Source organism: Pelmatolapia mariae, linkage group LG15 (assembly GCF_036321145.2).
Source record: "Pelmatolapia mariae isolate MD_Pm_ZW linkage group LG15, Pm_UMD_F_2, whole genome shotgun sequence".
In the NCBI taxonomy this organism is placed as follows: Eukaryota; Metazoa; Chordata; class Actinopteri; order Cichliformes; family Cichlidae; genus Pelmatolapia; species Pelmatolapia mariae.
The window spans coordinates 40,448,554-40,463,799 of record NC_086240.1 but is presented as its reverse complement, the minus strand read 5'-3'; the positions used below and the strand labels follow the sequence as shown (position 1 = coordinate 40,463,799).

The window sequence follows — 15,246 nt, the reverse complement described above, 5'->3', positions numbered from 1 at the left end:
AAAAAAAAAAGCAAGAAGTGAAGAATGTCCTTATCTTAATTTCTTTCCTTAATAAGTGCAAGTAAATATTTAGTTGGGCTGCTTCAAGCTACTGACTCTGGGGTCCAGAGTCCACCTGAGACTCCCTTTCTAGAGAACCGACTGGTCAGTAGGCTGTTTTGTTTTTTGAACAGTGAAACACCTTCATGACCCTAAAACTCAGAGGTAAAACTACAGTTTCCTGGTTAAGCAACAAAACTTCCTTTGCACTACAGTCTTCTGTCGTAGAGGAAAGAATCTGCAACTGTAGGTAAGAAACAAAGACACAGTGAGATGTGCAATTTCAACACATTTTTAATCGTGGAAAAACCCCAATAATCCAGCAGGAAACCACAGTCACTTTACTTTTTCCACACAGTTCACAGAACACACAGCTGTGCTCACTTTCACATTTTGTTTTTCCAACAGAACAACAGCAAAACCAAAACTGACTGTGATTAAAATGCAGCTGAACCCGATCATGACAAAAAACAAAACACAGAATATCACAAAATGTGGACTCTAACAAATTATTTTAGATCAACTGCAGGAAGACAACATAAATCTGATCAAAGCATGGCTTCATAGAGGGTGAGAGAGTGACGCAGAAAGGGTTCCTCCTCCATACACACCAGCAGATCCTTCAGGATCACCCGGGTCACTCTGTGAACACCTGGTCTGGGCAGCACACACACCTGACACACACAGACACACAGTTTCTATGTTACCCTCCCTGCATGAACCTGCTGGTTGTGTTGCGACAGAAACACAGGCTCCTGCTCTTCAGTGAAATGCTCGCTCGGCTGCTACAGATTTAATTTAATCTCATCTCTTAAAACAAAGCAGTCCAGGGGTGATGATCCATCAACCAGCAAGAGTACGGAGAGGACATCTCCCTCTTTCAGTTTTATGCTTTTCATTATCATGACATAATAAAAATAATCTCAATGGCAGGTTTTAAAACAGCATTTAGCAAGCAGATCTTAAGAGTTTCTTTCCTGTTAGGTAGCTAATATGTTGTTTTGCCTTTGTAACAAAGTTTAAAATATTCTCCGCGATCACACTCGTCCTTAAATCAGTATCATTTCAAACCATGTCTAAAATATTTTAAAATGAAGGGGAAAAGGGTTCTTCTGGTTACTGAATAACATAACTGATGTGTGATCTGAGCACTAACACATGCTCGATATTGAAAAAGAACATCTGTGCAAAGATGGAGCTCTCTCCATCACTACTCCAGAACTAGCTGAGGTAAAGTCTGTACAGACGTGAAGGAAGGCCTGCAGCAGCGAGAGGAAACAGAGGCGGCATGCAGTCTTTTCCTCTGGGTAATGGAGTTCAAAGGCAGTGGGTAGAGTGTGCAGCTAACAGAGCGTCCCCATCTATAAACCTACAGCCTGAAGCGCTGCGACTTAAACACACAAAGAATTAAAGACTCAATGAGCTAAACTAACAGTCTTATACAGGCTAACTGCAGCAGGTTCTAGATTTCCTGTGTCCTCATCAGCTGAGGAGGGCAGCAGTTTTACAGCAGCAGGTTAAACATTCACAGATATCAAATGAGAAAATGGATCATTTCAGAAACATCTTAAGACCACAAAAGAATAGAAAAAAGAAAAAAAAACTTTGTGCACCCACCTGGCTGTCGGTCTGATCCAGGGGTCTCTTCCTGCGAGGGCCAATGGCAGCCAGAGCAGCGAGGTTGGCCTCTCTCTGCTGCAGCTGAGCTTCCTCTATTTGTTGCAACTGAAAAGAGAAGACAACGAATTTGTAAACAGTTGTGTCATTTTTTTACTTATGTTTCCACACATTTTCTGTATGCATACGTGGACACACTGTCATTTTTTTACATCCACAAAAGCTGAGTTATATATGAATATATAAGCCAGGGTTTAAAGTTAGAGGCATATCCACTTTGCTTAATGAGGCAGCTGTAGCTAATCACTGTCCTCTAGGTCGCACATCTACTAATTCATGTCACTTCCAATCACTGAAATGGGAAATATATGACAAATGATGGCAAAGATTTATTAATCAAATCCACACCAACTTTGTTAAGTGCGCGTCACTAAACGCACAATATTCACTAGTGGGAATCCTTTCAGTTTGTACCTACTCATACTCGTAGTACTTGTGTGTAGGTACAGACTTGGCAAAGTGCTAGCTTGTGTGCAGTGCAGAGGTTGAGTGTGTGTGTGGGGGTGGGAGAGGTAGGGCATGTAAATGAACAGATTGTGTTGCTGTGGAGAAGCCTCTGGGGGCGTGATGGCTGCGAGCTACACAGCTACAGCTAAACACGCCATGTGTGGCATTTCCGCCTCCTTAAATAGCCGCAGTGCTACCGCTGCCTTTCATCTTCCTCACTCTACTCCGTCTCCTGCCAGCAAAAAACATTACACACACCATCGTATTATTAAATGAACAATTAGCATGAAAAGTAGCAGGGACTTAAAGAGTTTGACTTTCTGATGCTGAAAAATGAAGCCAGCGACAAAATACAAACTGCCACTCCCCCAATGACCCAGATTTCCAGCAGAATAAACAAGTTTATGGCCTGGTACATCAATGATTGTGGGCTGCATCTCTCCTTCACTACATACTGAACAGACTAAATTTTATCAAGGCTTCAGAATTAACATTATTAGAGGTGTGGCTACATTGACTGACACAGAGCTGCTCGAGTCTTCTAGACTGTATCTCAGTGATAATGCACTGCTAGTCTGTGGGATGGGAACAACAGGTCATCGTGTTGCCCGTCATTCCCTTCCAGCTGATCTGTATTCAGCCCACATGTAGCATTGTTCAGTTAAGGTTTACAATCCCTCCCTCTGTGAAGTCAAAGCGCTACACAAACAGACAGTCTATGGATGATGCGTACTAACCAAACACAATAGTGTTACCTGACAACTTTCTGATAATTTTAAGTTGACTTTTATCTGGAAAGTGGTCACGTGTGGCTCAAAAAACAATCAAGCCTTTAAATTTGGACTTACAGTGGCAATGTTCATCTTTTATATACATGCATGTTCTTTCTTCAGTTACAACCTGTAGTCAGAACAATTGCTTCTGTTTCCCAGAGTAAACAGAGTGCTCACAAACACCAACATAAAGGGGGGCAGGTTGAAGAATGTTTTGCAGCCTGAGACCCAAAAATGACTCCTGTGGAGATTTTAGGGAAGGAAACACACCTCTTTGGCTTTTTGCTTGAGCTGCTGATACTCTGGATCTTCAGCGTGAGAGCGACTCTGTGATCACAACCAGACATGTAATCCAGGATTTAATGCACAAACTCTTCTCAGTAGTTGTTTTAAAAGATACATTTAATCTAAAAACACTAATCGTGTTAGAGTTGTAAAATTTGCTTTTTAATATCTAGGTTTGATAAGAGCTTCACTTACTCTGGCAAAACGCAGCAATCTCTCCCTCTCCTCCTCATCTCTCTTCTTCTTCTGCAAGGTCTCAATTTCCTCGAGGAAGCGAAGCTGAGAACGAACATCACTGACTTGGGTGTGCCACGAGTTCTGCTGTTGAAAGACAAATTTAACACAAAGGGACCACATGTTGCATTAGTTTGCCATAGGTTTACCATCCTTTGAAGGCCATGTCTCCATATAAAGCATATGATAGTGCTTCAAAATAATATCTTGTTAACAATATCTTAATAAGTGCCAAGCACCAGGAATGCCACAGTAAATTAGATGGACATTACCTCCTTAGCACGCTCAGCTGGGCTTTTTCAGATGAGCGGCTGATGCATGTATTAACACCTCGTAGTGTTACTACATGCATCCCTCCTTGGGTCTTATTCATGCCTCTGTTTTACATCTTTACCTTCAGGGTTGTCTTGCGGTGTTCTGCCATTACAGTGAGTTTCTCCAACAGCCCACGAAGAAACTCCTGAGTAGCATGAGAAACCAAAGCAACCACATCTGGACCAACATCAGTTACTCCCAGAGCCTGTCCTAACAGAGGGTACACGACAATATGACATCACATCCTGGGAGTCTCAAAGACTTGTCTGAGACAATCAGTGTCTGTAATAAACATGAGATAATAAAACCTTGTGTCTCAGTGTGGATCCTGTACCTGTGTGAAGGATTCTGCTGAGCACCGGGTGAGTCGACAGGAACAGCTGATCCTGACACGACTGCACCACAGCGCCAACCGTGCTGGTCAAGATCTGTGCGTTCTCCTCTCTCAGGTTGACTCCAGCCATGGAGGTGACATCATTAATATCATCATCTTCTCTGGGACACAACACACATTTGTGCTAAGGATGTTTGTGATTAAATGTTGCTGCTGCAGTTAAACTGTTGCTTAATATTCTATCATCATGCAACATTAGGTGACTGTTGGATCTCAGATGTTACACAACCACCTGCCACAGATGAAAACACCCCCTCTCTGTGATGGCAGATTGTACATATGAAGGGTACGAGCTGTGTGAACCAGCACAGCTGCACTTTGAAGGAGAACATAAACAGCTGGACGTAGGGCTGTTTATTATACACTCCCTTTCATCCACCCCATAGTGCACTGATTCCAACCACCACAAAATTCCTATTAAAGTCTCAAATGTGTGAACTTTATATCTTACTTGTAAGATCCTGAACTGTCTCTGAATGCAAATTTGGTAGAATTAGGTGGCTCATGAGCAAAGGGCTGCTTTACTGAAAAACCTCCTATAAAACAGCAAAATGCATAAAGAGTGAGAGTGAGAGCACGCCAGGGTCACGCAAGAGTCTCTTGGTGTCATATGGTCTGTACATGTAATTACACTACACTTTTGAATTTCTAAAGCCTAAAGAAACACATTTAGGTCTCCTGAAACAGTGTGAGGACACACTGAAGCATCCTGACTGTGTGTACAATCATTAAAAACAATACAACAAAAGAACAGCTTTGAATGAACCACCCTCACAATGAAATAAACAATAACTAGAGGAACAAAAATGAGTTTGATCAGTTCTGTGTTAAAGCTCGCCTCAACTTGGCTCCAAGATTCAGGCTCCAAATCTAAATTTTAACAAAGTTTACCTGAGAAGTTTTTTCCCGAGTATCCCACTATGTGCCGAGTGGTGGGTTTCTTAGATATGCAACTTCTGGAGTGGATTAATGTTGTTAGGCCAGGTCTCAGAGCCACTCCTCGAGTCTGGAAAACCTGCATTTTAAAAAAGGTAATCATTAGTCATCATTTCATCCTAAATCCAACACTATAATCATAGAAATGACTCCAGCTGTAAGTTTCTATGCCATCTAAATATCTCATACACATTTGTATTAATACAATAAAAAAAGGCTCTTAGTATCTTACTATAATTTCAAATGTCGGACAACAATACCTCTGCTTTTTTTTGGTTTTTCTTTTGTGTTTTTGTATAGTAAGATACATCCTGGTTCTCAATTTTTCTAGTAGAATAAGGACAAGTTTATTTTCATAGTGAGACCTTAGCCGCCACGGGGAAGATAGAGTGGTGATGGCGAAGTCTTTGCAGGGGAATGTTTACACCCTGCTGTGCAATGGACACTTGCAAGTTTTGTTTTCAGGGGTTTCCAGGTCCAGTTTATGTCGTTCGATGTGTATATGTATTGTCCGGTGTTTTTTTGGTTTGTTTTTTCCCTTCCTGTTCACAGTCTATTACCTCAAGTACAGACAGCAGTCTTCCCTCGGCCACTGTCAACTTAGCCAAGTCAACAAATCATAGACCTGTCTGAGTACAGTAAGGTATGTTGAACACAATCAATGGTCTTAGAATCGTCTCCTGGAATGTGAGGGGTGTGGGGAATGCAACCAAAACTAACAAAGTCATGGCGCATTTACAGCAGCTTAAAGGAGATGTGTTTTTTCTTCAAGAGACGCATCTCTGCAACAAAGAAGTGAGGCGTCTCAAGAGAAACTGGATCGGCAACATATATCATTCCAAATTTAACGCCAAGGCTAGAGGGACAGCCATTCTTATTCGTAATAATATTCTGTTTGAGCAAAATAAAGTTATTGCGGACCCAGATTTGTGTCAGGAAACTTGCAGGGCTCACTTGTGATACTGGCTAGCGTGTACGGGCCGACTGGGACGATGACTCTTTTATAGCTAAACTTTTCTCTTCACTCCCAAATTTGGAAAACTATCATCTTATTATTGGAGGTGACTTTAAATTGGTCCAGGACACTCTGCTGGAAAGATCGTCAACCAAGGCCTGTTCTTTGAGTAAATCTGCTGAAACCCCAGAATTTTTCAAACCTCAGCTGGGGATCATGGATCCATGAAGACATGTGAATCCTACTACTAAGGCATTTTCCTTTTTTCTCTCATCCCCACCACACATATACACGTATAGACTTTTCCTTATCGATATTAGGTTTCTCTGTAAAATTAGCCAGTGTGAGTATCATGCTATCGCCATTTCAGATCACTCACCAGTTTCTTCTGATGTGTTATTAGCGACCCCGTCTCGACCCATTAAACACTTGAGAATCAACTCTAGCCTGTTGATAAGGGATGACTACACACAATTTTTGAGATCACAGTTTTCACTTTTCCTTGAATTGAATGATTGAAGTATCGAGAGGTGTACTATGGGAAACGTCGAAAGCCTGCATGAGAGGTCAGCTTATAGCTTTGTTTCTAATTTAAAAAGAGCTTTCTTACGTGTCCAGTTTATTGAATAAGATCAAAGATCTAGATGGCAGATATGCATCAAACCCAGATCCTAACCTCTATACGGAACGTGTGAAACTTCAAGCCAGTCTCAATTTAACCACCACCGCAACAGCTATGGTTCAATTAATTAAGACAAAGCAACGCTTTTTTGAATCCGGTGATAAGGCAGGGAAACGTCTGGCCTATCAAGCCCGTGCCGAAGCAACCTCCAAACTAATTCCAAAGGTCAAGTCTGCTGCTGGCGACATAATATCAGACCCAGAGGGAATTAATGAAGTATTTGTTCGTTTCTATTTCGATCTGTACACTTCAAGCTCTCCACCTCTATCAGATGAAACTCTCCAAAATATACATTTTCCAAGAATAGACAGAGATCTGACGAAGGGATTAGGGGGACCAATTACTGTAGTAGAGGTGCAAGAAGCCATTAAATCCTTCAACACGAGTAAATCGCCGGGCCCTGATGGCTACTCTGCAGAATACTATAAAGCCAATTCTGATTTTATGGCACCATTGTTGAAAGATATGTATAATGAAGCCTTTTCAAAATGTCAATTACCCAAGACTTTGTCTGAAGCTACTATTTGTTTAATCTTGAAAAAAGACAAGGATCCTCTATTGTGCAGCAGTTACAGACCAATTTCTCTTTTAAATATTGATTTTAAAATACTTTCTAAATTCTCGCACTTTGGCTACAATGTGTCCTGCCACAAATCATCTCCTCTGATCAGACGGGTTTCATGGCTGGCAGGGACTCGTATCACAATTCAAGATGCCTTTTGAATATTATCCATACATCGCGCAATTCAATTCCAGAGGTTGTGGTATCTCTCGACGCGGAGAAAGCTTTCGACTGCGTCGAGCTTCCTCTATGAGGTGATGGATAGGTTTGGCTTGGGGGCTGACTTTATTCTCTGGGTTAAGTTACTATTACTGTTACTTATTATCTGCTGTTACTCATTATCATCAATACTCAGCTCACCACTCCCCTTCTCTCCAACCCTTGTTGGGGAGAATCCAATAGCTAAGGAAACTATTTGGCGACAGTTCAGAAAATACTTCGGGCTACTTGGGCCGTCTTTGCTAACACCTTTACTAAAGAATTGCAATTTTGTACCTTCAAACACTGATGCGGCCTTTAGAAGTTGGAAAGATAAAGGACTCAGGACTGTTAAGGACTGTACAGCCATGACACCTTTCTATCTTTTGCTGACCTATCGTCTAAATACAACCTGCCTAATTCCAATTTTTTTCGTTATCTTCAGGCTAGAGATTTTGTAAAAACGCAGTTCCCTCACATTCCCAATCAGCCTCTAGAAACAAATCTGGATATCATCCTGCAGACAAACGGTCATCAAAACAGACTGATATCAGCCTTGTATAAAATACTAGATACTTTGGTTCCCAAATCCATTTCTCCTACTAAGCTGAGATGGGAGGAAGAGCTACAGACAACCCTGCCAGAACAGCAGTGGGATTCTGCTTTGAATTTGATTCACTCGTCCTCAATTTGTGCCCGTCATGCTTTGATTCGGTGCAAGGTGCTCTATAAAGTACATTATACAAACACAAAATTATCTAAAATCTATCCAACCATTACTGATGCCTGTAACAGATGCAGACTATCACCTGCCAACCACATGTTTTGGTCTTGTTCTAAATTGAGTGCATTTTGGAGGAATATATTCGACACACTTAGTCAAGCATATGGCCAGATTGTCCCTCTTAACCCACTCTCCGCAATTTTTGGCATTCCTCCCAACTTAAACTTATCTAGCCCCCTCAAACAGGCCCTAGCCTTTACCACTTTACTAGCTCGGAGGCTTATTCTGTTGAAGTGGAAGCTTCCCCACCCCCCATCTCATGACCATTGGGTGAGGGAAGTACTCTTTAACTTAAAGTTAGATTCTCTCTAAAAGGTTCTAAGTTTTTCTATTAGGTATTTTAACAAAACCTGAAAATCATTTCTCTTAGTGGTCGACACCATTACTTTACTTCCTGAGACTGAAGTGAACTGAGCGAGGCTACATTATAAAGTTTTTATTTATTTTTTTTTTTTTGTTATGCTTGTTACTCACTTTCTTTTGTGTGTGCGACATGTGTATGAGTGTGTGACTGGGTGATGTGGCTTGAGATATTTTTATGTTCGGAGACTGGATCTTCGCGGTGTCTTGTCTAGTGTGGACCTGGAAGAGGGAGAATTCGGGATTGGGGGGGGGGGGGATATAATGGACATACAATTGTTCTGAAATCAAAATCGACTTTGCTGTTGCTAACTTTGTATATCATGGTTGAAATCAATAAAACAGTTGGAATAATTTCAAATGTCTTACTTCAGGTTGCATCATGTTACGTTCTTCAGTGTAATCAGGTAATTGGAGAACATATTCACACAAACACACACACCTCATTAATGTTAATCCACTTTTACAGCAAAGTGAAAAGCTGTGGGACGCTTAATGTAACATGAGGATGTTCCTAAGAAGAAATATTTTTACTTTGTCAATAAATTTCATACAGTCCTGCAAATAGAAGACGACCAAAATCAGGTCCACATTTTCTCCTCAGTATACCATCTCTGATTTCTGTTTTTTTTAAATTGACTATATATTCTTGTGCACAGCTGGATTTTTTTTGCATTTCAAGTCAGTGAATTTCACTTCTGTTAAACTGTGAACCTCCATGGATGTTGCAAGTACCAATACAACTGTGCAGCTCAGCAATGCCTTTAATCAAGTCAGCATCCATGAATAAGATCACCACAGATCAGACATGGTTTATGTTTGGTACAATTAATGTCAAATCCCCCCCCCCCATAAAATATTGCATCTGGTTACCTGCTGCCTGTTCTGGAGGGTTTTTCCTATCTCAGTGTTGGACTGCTTTATGCTGGAAGACGGTGTTGTGGGAGGGCGTATGGAAGCTGAAGCTTTTTGGATGAATAACTGGGGGTCTGCAGTAAGGCAACGCACCGCAGGAAGACTTTTCTGATGGCAATGAGGAAAAACGCCAGTAGAAACAGAAATGTCATCAGCTAAATATGTAACAGTCTAGGTATGACCAATATGTTTCATATCCTTTCAGCAAAGTGTAACGCATTCTACACAAAAGTTTTATTTTTAAATCAATTACAGACATCTGGAGGCTTAAAGGCAAAAAGGAGATGAGGAAGCAACACGCTTTACTTCTCAATACCTTGAGAAAAGGCACCAAGCAGGGTTGTGGAGTCGACTTCAACGTGTCATAGAGCTGCTCTGTGAACGCTTCTGCTTCCAGTTTTCCTTCCTGCAGGTTAAAAAAAAATACATCAATAAATAAATTAAATAAGCCGCTAATTTAATAATGAACTTCATGATATAATATGATAAGAATTAAAAATTACAAATGTGCAGCACAAGAACAACAACAATACAACAACTTATTAACTCTTACTAACAAGCCTCTTTCAGTCTGCCTAGTAACAATACTTTTTTTTTAAACAAGGTTAAAAACAACAGGAGAAATAAAGTGTCTTCCAGAGATGTACCAGCAGACTCCTGACCAGTCCTTGGACATTGTTAGCCATGCTCACAGATCTGGAGTCACTGGAGGCCAGCTTGATCAGCGTTACCAAGAAGTTCTTGCACTTCTTCACACTTTCCAGCGTCTCCTGTTGGTGAAATATTTAGTAGTCACATTTCATCTATCCACTGTTATCTCTGCTGTTATCAGACTACTCTAAAAACTCCATTTCTGACTGCTTTTTGTTGTGTTTTTTGTGAGAGGATAGCCCTCATATGGTTTTCTCAGAGACATCTGTAAGCCCCGCCACTCCTAACAAACTCTGTTCTGACTGGCTGTCTCTGACAAAGTTGGTTTAAAGAGGAAGAACTGAGCGGCTACACCAGTATAAGATAAACAAAGATTAGTCTGAACTGGAAACTGTGTGAAAAGATTTCCTCTTTGACAATACAATAAATCCATACTTGGATTTTATAAACAGTATCAGTAAAAATATAAATAAAAACTCATTTTATGGTTTCTTGCTGAGCCAAGTCAAACTGGGTGTGCAGGTGGGAGCTGGGCCTGGTCGGACTCGCCTTGCTAAACGTGGGTGCTGATTCCTTTTTAACGCCTGCTGCCTGAGTGCCGGCATGGCTGCCTCGCTCAGACACAACGTTCACCGTCTGGACTCGAGCTGGTTTGGGGGCAACACCAATGACCTGAACACAATGTCACCAAAAACTAAAACCAGAACAGCAAAGAGAAGCACCAACATCACAGCAGCAGGTGCCTCTCTGGTGTTTGTTGCTTATTATTTTTTTATGTTTCATTGGAGAGCTCTGCTTTTACTCAACTAGGGATCCTATCAAACTGGAACTTTCCATCATCATTCTGTTTTCATTAGTGTCATTGATTAAAGAGGAAGTATTGTTATTAACACAAAGTTCAAGCACCGTCACTAAATTACATTTTTTTATACTTCAAATGAAAACAAATGTGTCTATCAGTCGTGTAATTATTGCACAGACTTTTTGGATTTTCTTTCTATAATACCTAAAAGAAAAAACTAATTGTAACTGCCAGAGGTGCACACAGTTATACACTGCATAACATGCTATCAGTGACTGTAAACAGACTCCTGTAATTTTACCACAGCAGTCTTCTGGACTGGTGCTGCTTGCTGAAAACTGGAACTAGGCGTCATCTTGATCACTGTTACATTCTCATTCCTTTTACTTTCAGCTGCTGCAGATACCTGAATAGCAGACGTGCAGCTGGCATCACAGTAGCAATCACACATCTGTCATTATTAGATAAAATAAAATAGAAAAGCAGCCGTGCACATACACCCACCTGCGGTGCAAGTATCCTGGTGGGTTGACCACTGATAAGTCTTTGTCCCTGCTGAGCCTGAGCCAAAGCCTGCTGAGATACTAGCATCAGCTGCCCACTGTCACTGCGGATCAGCATCATACCTGCCATAAATGTAGCCCAAACACTTACTACTACAATAAACTGACGAATTATCCCTGCAGGTGACACGTCTAACTTAAGTGTTTATTAGCAAATTATAGACAGCACATGTCCAACAAGGTTTTGGAATATAATAAAGGAGGATCTGTAATGGGATTACAGTGTAGACTAGAGTCAGCCGGTTGTGCAGCTCACCTGGAGGTATCTGGATATTGGCTGGGAGATGTGGGGAGGTGGCCTGTGGCAGTCGAGGAGTGACTGGTTGTGCGGTTGCTGATCTGGGTACAGTTATCAACACCGTCCTTCCTGTGATTGTAACCTGTTTCACGGAGGTCACCTGGTTCTGAGGCTGTTTCGTTGTCTGTTGGTTACTGGCACTCACTCCTGCATTTGCAACCACCATAACAGAAGGAGGTGAGGTGCGAGGCCCTGACACTGTCACTGCACAGGTTGAAGGCTGGCCACTGGGGATGACTTTAGGTGGGGCTGAGACACAGCCGCTCTGTGAGATGCTTGCAGCTGTGACAGGACCATGTTTGGCAGCGACTTGTAGTATCCTGACTTGAACAGAAGAGTCTCCATCCCCGGTTGCTGCCCGGGGTTCCGGCTTGTTAGCTTCAGTAACCACGCTGTTTGTGGCCATGACTGCAGCTGAACGAAAGAAGGGTTCAGCTTCAAAGCAAAAACATAGTTAAATACAACAAAGGAGTTTACTGCTTTTCAAAAACGTCATGGTTTGCTAGACTGAACGTCACCTTCATCATGCCGAAGTGTGTATCTCAACCTGTTAGCAAACACCTTCTCTCGACATGGAGTAGCTAAAGTTTCATATATTTGCACACAAATATGAAACTGTCTAAGGCTCATGTTAACCACAGATCTTACCTGAGACACACAACCAACCCCCCCACTCGAAAAACCCAAACAATTAACACGAAAAGGAGGACACCGGAAGTGCAAAAGTACTCGTTTATTCCAGGTTTTAAGACATTTCTGTGAATTTCTATTTCAGCTGGATCTGACCCATGTATGCTTCGGAAAAATAAACTCCTTAGGCCTGAATCCAAGATAATTTCGGCCAGTTTTGGTGAAAGCTTTTTGAATCCAATCAAGCGAAACTGGGAGTCAACCGGTGAAAATGGCGGCTGTGGCAAAATGTAGATGCTAATAATTACAAGGCGATTTTATCATTTTCAGCTATAATAAATTCAAGACAGCTACATGTAGAATGGTTTCGTTTTTAAAATGTATGCATGTGTGTTAAACACCCCTCCTTGAGGCGCACCAGGAGCATCCGAGGGTAAACCCCGTTTTCCTGCCAGGCTCACATACAGGCTATGCTAAAGGTTTAAAGGGGGAAAAAGGTTTTATTTGGTCCGACATGTTTCCCTATCCAAGTCCTGCTCACCTAACAGTGAGACACAAAACGTTACCTGTGTGCTAAATCTCCCACACACCGAGGTTCAGTCACATCATCACATACACCAGTGTCCAATTCCATTTCTCGAGAGCTAGTGTCCTGCAGCTTTTAGATGCATCCTTGTCCCGACACACCTGAACCAAATGGATGGCTTGTTACCAGGCTTTTGCCAAACTTGGTTGCATGCTAAAGAGGTAATCTAACCATTTGATTAATGCTGTGTTGGAGTAAGGATGCATCTGAAAGCTGCAGGACAGCAGCTCTCGAGGACGACTTGGACACCCGTGACATAAACTTTGGAGGAACAAGGCCTGGAGCACGAGCTCACCTGTGGTAGCTTCGAGAACGGTGTGACGTTCACGGGCTGTCCTATGCTGCATTCAAGGGCTGCAGCTAAGATGACCCAGCCTGAACTTATTTATAAATCACCGCGAGTTATTTCTTATCGATCTATTCTGAATTTCACTTTACAGGTAAAATAGATGTACTCTTTGATGTGTTGTATGTGTAACTGTTGGCTAAGGTTGATTAAAGAGAACTTCTTGTACTTTTCCTTCGTTTCTGTTATATGTAGATTTAGGGGCCGTGCAGTATTTAGCGCACTTGCCCTCTTTCTCCATAAAAGAAACAGGTAATTAGGGGTCGATCTTCTAAATTTAACCCCCAAATTATGATTTTAAAGTATTTCTTCATAAACCCACTGAATCTTTTCTGGAAGCTACCTTTACCTTACAGTACAAAGTGCATCAATGCAGCTAAAGTTGTGATTTGGTAGCATTTGAATAAAATTTAAATGTATTCAGCAGACCTCAGAGATCTAGATGTTATGTATGGTTGTAGTACCTCACTGATGTCATTGGGTGAGAATATGGATTGTCATTTTCACAGGTGATAGTTTCAGGTTAAACAAAGAAATAAAATTAATCCACAAATTTGTTCAGAAACTTCAACACATACCAACCCTTCTGAAAGCAGCTGGCTTCCTTTTGTCCTCAGGTGTGTATTTGGAAAGGCCCAAGACTGGGGGTAACAAGACCTTGATTATACTTCCCTAACCTTTCCCTTTGGTTTGCTCCAGGAGCTCCTTTTACTTTTACACATCGTAAGGAGAAGACAACTAGAAAAAGGTGAATATTGATAATGTCTAAATTAACATCCACCCATAGTAAACTAAAAACATTTAGGTTTATAAGATAAATAAATATAAATTGTTAACAGTTCTGATTAAGGTTTTATTTCCAACATAGGCTGGCCTGTCCTCTGTTCCTTCACCTTCACCATAAACTGTCACTTAAATATTACTCTGTAAACTCAGTAAAGGCTCCTTAAACAATACATTTGTGCTGTTTCATTTAGCGTACAACATTAATCACTAAAACTATTAAAAATATAGGTTAAGCATCATAAATAAAATTAAAATCACCCCCAGCTGCAACATCAAAGACTCAATAATTATGATTAAATATGACATATATGATTCTCCATAATGAGTACATATGAGTTAAATACATTGTCTATTTTAAAAAGTGTTTAAACATGTAGAAATTCAGATGTTATTTTAGAGCAGTCATACTAAGGGTTGATAGTATAAAATAAAATGACGATTGCTTCATATTTGAATAAGAATCTGAAAGGATTTTTGAGTCTATCGCATTAATTGCTTTGTACGGGAAAATGTAGTGGAACAAAGCTAATATGTTTTAAATCTACATTTGCACTTTTCCAATTAAGTCTCTTTTGTTCTTGCTCTGCATCACCCGGCCCTAATTCACAACACATAATAGCCCTAACACATGCATAACCAAGGAGCTGCCATTCACTGAGATGAGCAGCTACTGGGCTAGCAAATGAGTCACTTTAGCGCCACCTGCTGGACACATGTTTGACATGCAGGGTGTAGCGTTGCATCTGTGGAGCAAAATAAGTGGGAAATCTCAATGTAAATCAATCTGACAGTAATTCTGACATTCTTAATTTTTCACAGAAGTACGTTTGTGAAAAAACAGGCACACACCTGTGGAGCAATCAGGAGACTTTAACCCGAGAGAAGCACTTCAGCTGACTTTAGAGCAGGCTAATCCATCCAGCCCACTAGAATTTACTTGAAATTCCTGGAAATTTACCCTTAAAGTCCTTAAAGTTCAAACCAATGACAAGAAAACTTCAATGATTACAAATATTTTAATAGCATAA

General features: G+C 41.0%; 1 protein-coding gene across 1 annotated transcript; it reads right to left on the bottom strand.

Moving 5' to 3' along the window:
- Window positions 1-587: 587 nt before the first annotated feature.
- On the bottom strand, window positions 588-12,276 carry taf4b (TAF4B RNA polymerase II, TATA box binding protein (TBP)-associated factor). The gene is made up of 15 exons (XM_063494740.1): window positions 11,829-12,276; window positions 11,514-11,635; window positions 11,311-11,415; window positions 10,757-10,879; window positions 10,204-10,326; window positions 9,873-9,962; window positions 9,515-9,664; window positions 5,056-5,179; window positions 4,616-4,700; window positions 4,105-4,265; window positions 3,850-3,980; window positions 3,417-3,542; window positions 3,207-3,263; window positions 1,657-1,764; window positions 588-713 (listed from the first exon to the last, which is right to left on the bottom strand). Exons 1-15 carry the CDS (start codon window positions 12,274-12,276, stop codon window positions 588-590), a joined length of 2,079 nt encoding a protein of 692 aa, XP_063350810.1.
- Between the last annotated feature and the right edge of the window lie 2,970 nt (window positions 12,277-15,246).

What these genes read in the sequence shown, in the direction of transcription:
- taf4b (XM_063494740.1), bottom strand. Translation starts at nt 12,276, where the DNA reads ATGGCCACAAACAGCGTGGTTACTGAAGCTAACAAGCCGGAACCCCGG. An exon ending in CCCTCCAGAACAGGCAGCAG is followed by an intron (nt 5,180 to 9,514) that starts GTAACCAGATGC and finishes TTTAAAATGCAG; the next exon opens with GTTTTCCAGACTCGAGGAGT. An exon ending in TGGATCAGACCGACAGCCAG is followed by an intron (nt 714 to 1,656) that starts GTGGGTGCACAA and finishes TGTGTGTGTCAG; the next exon opens with GTGTGTGTGCTGCCCAGACC.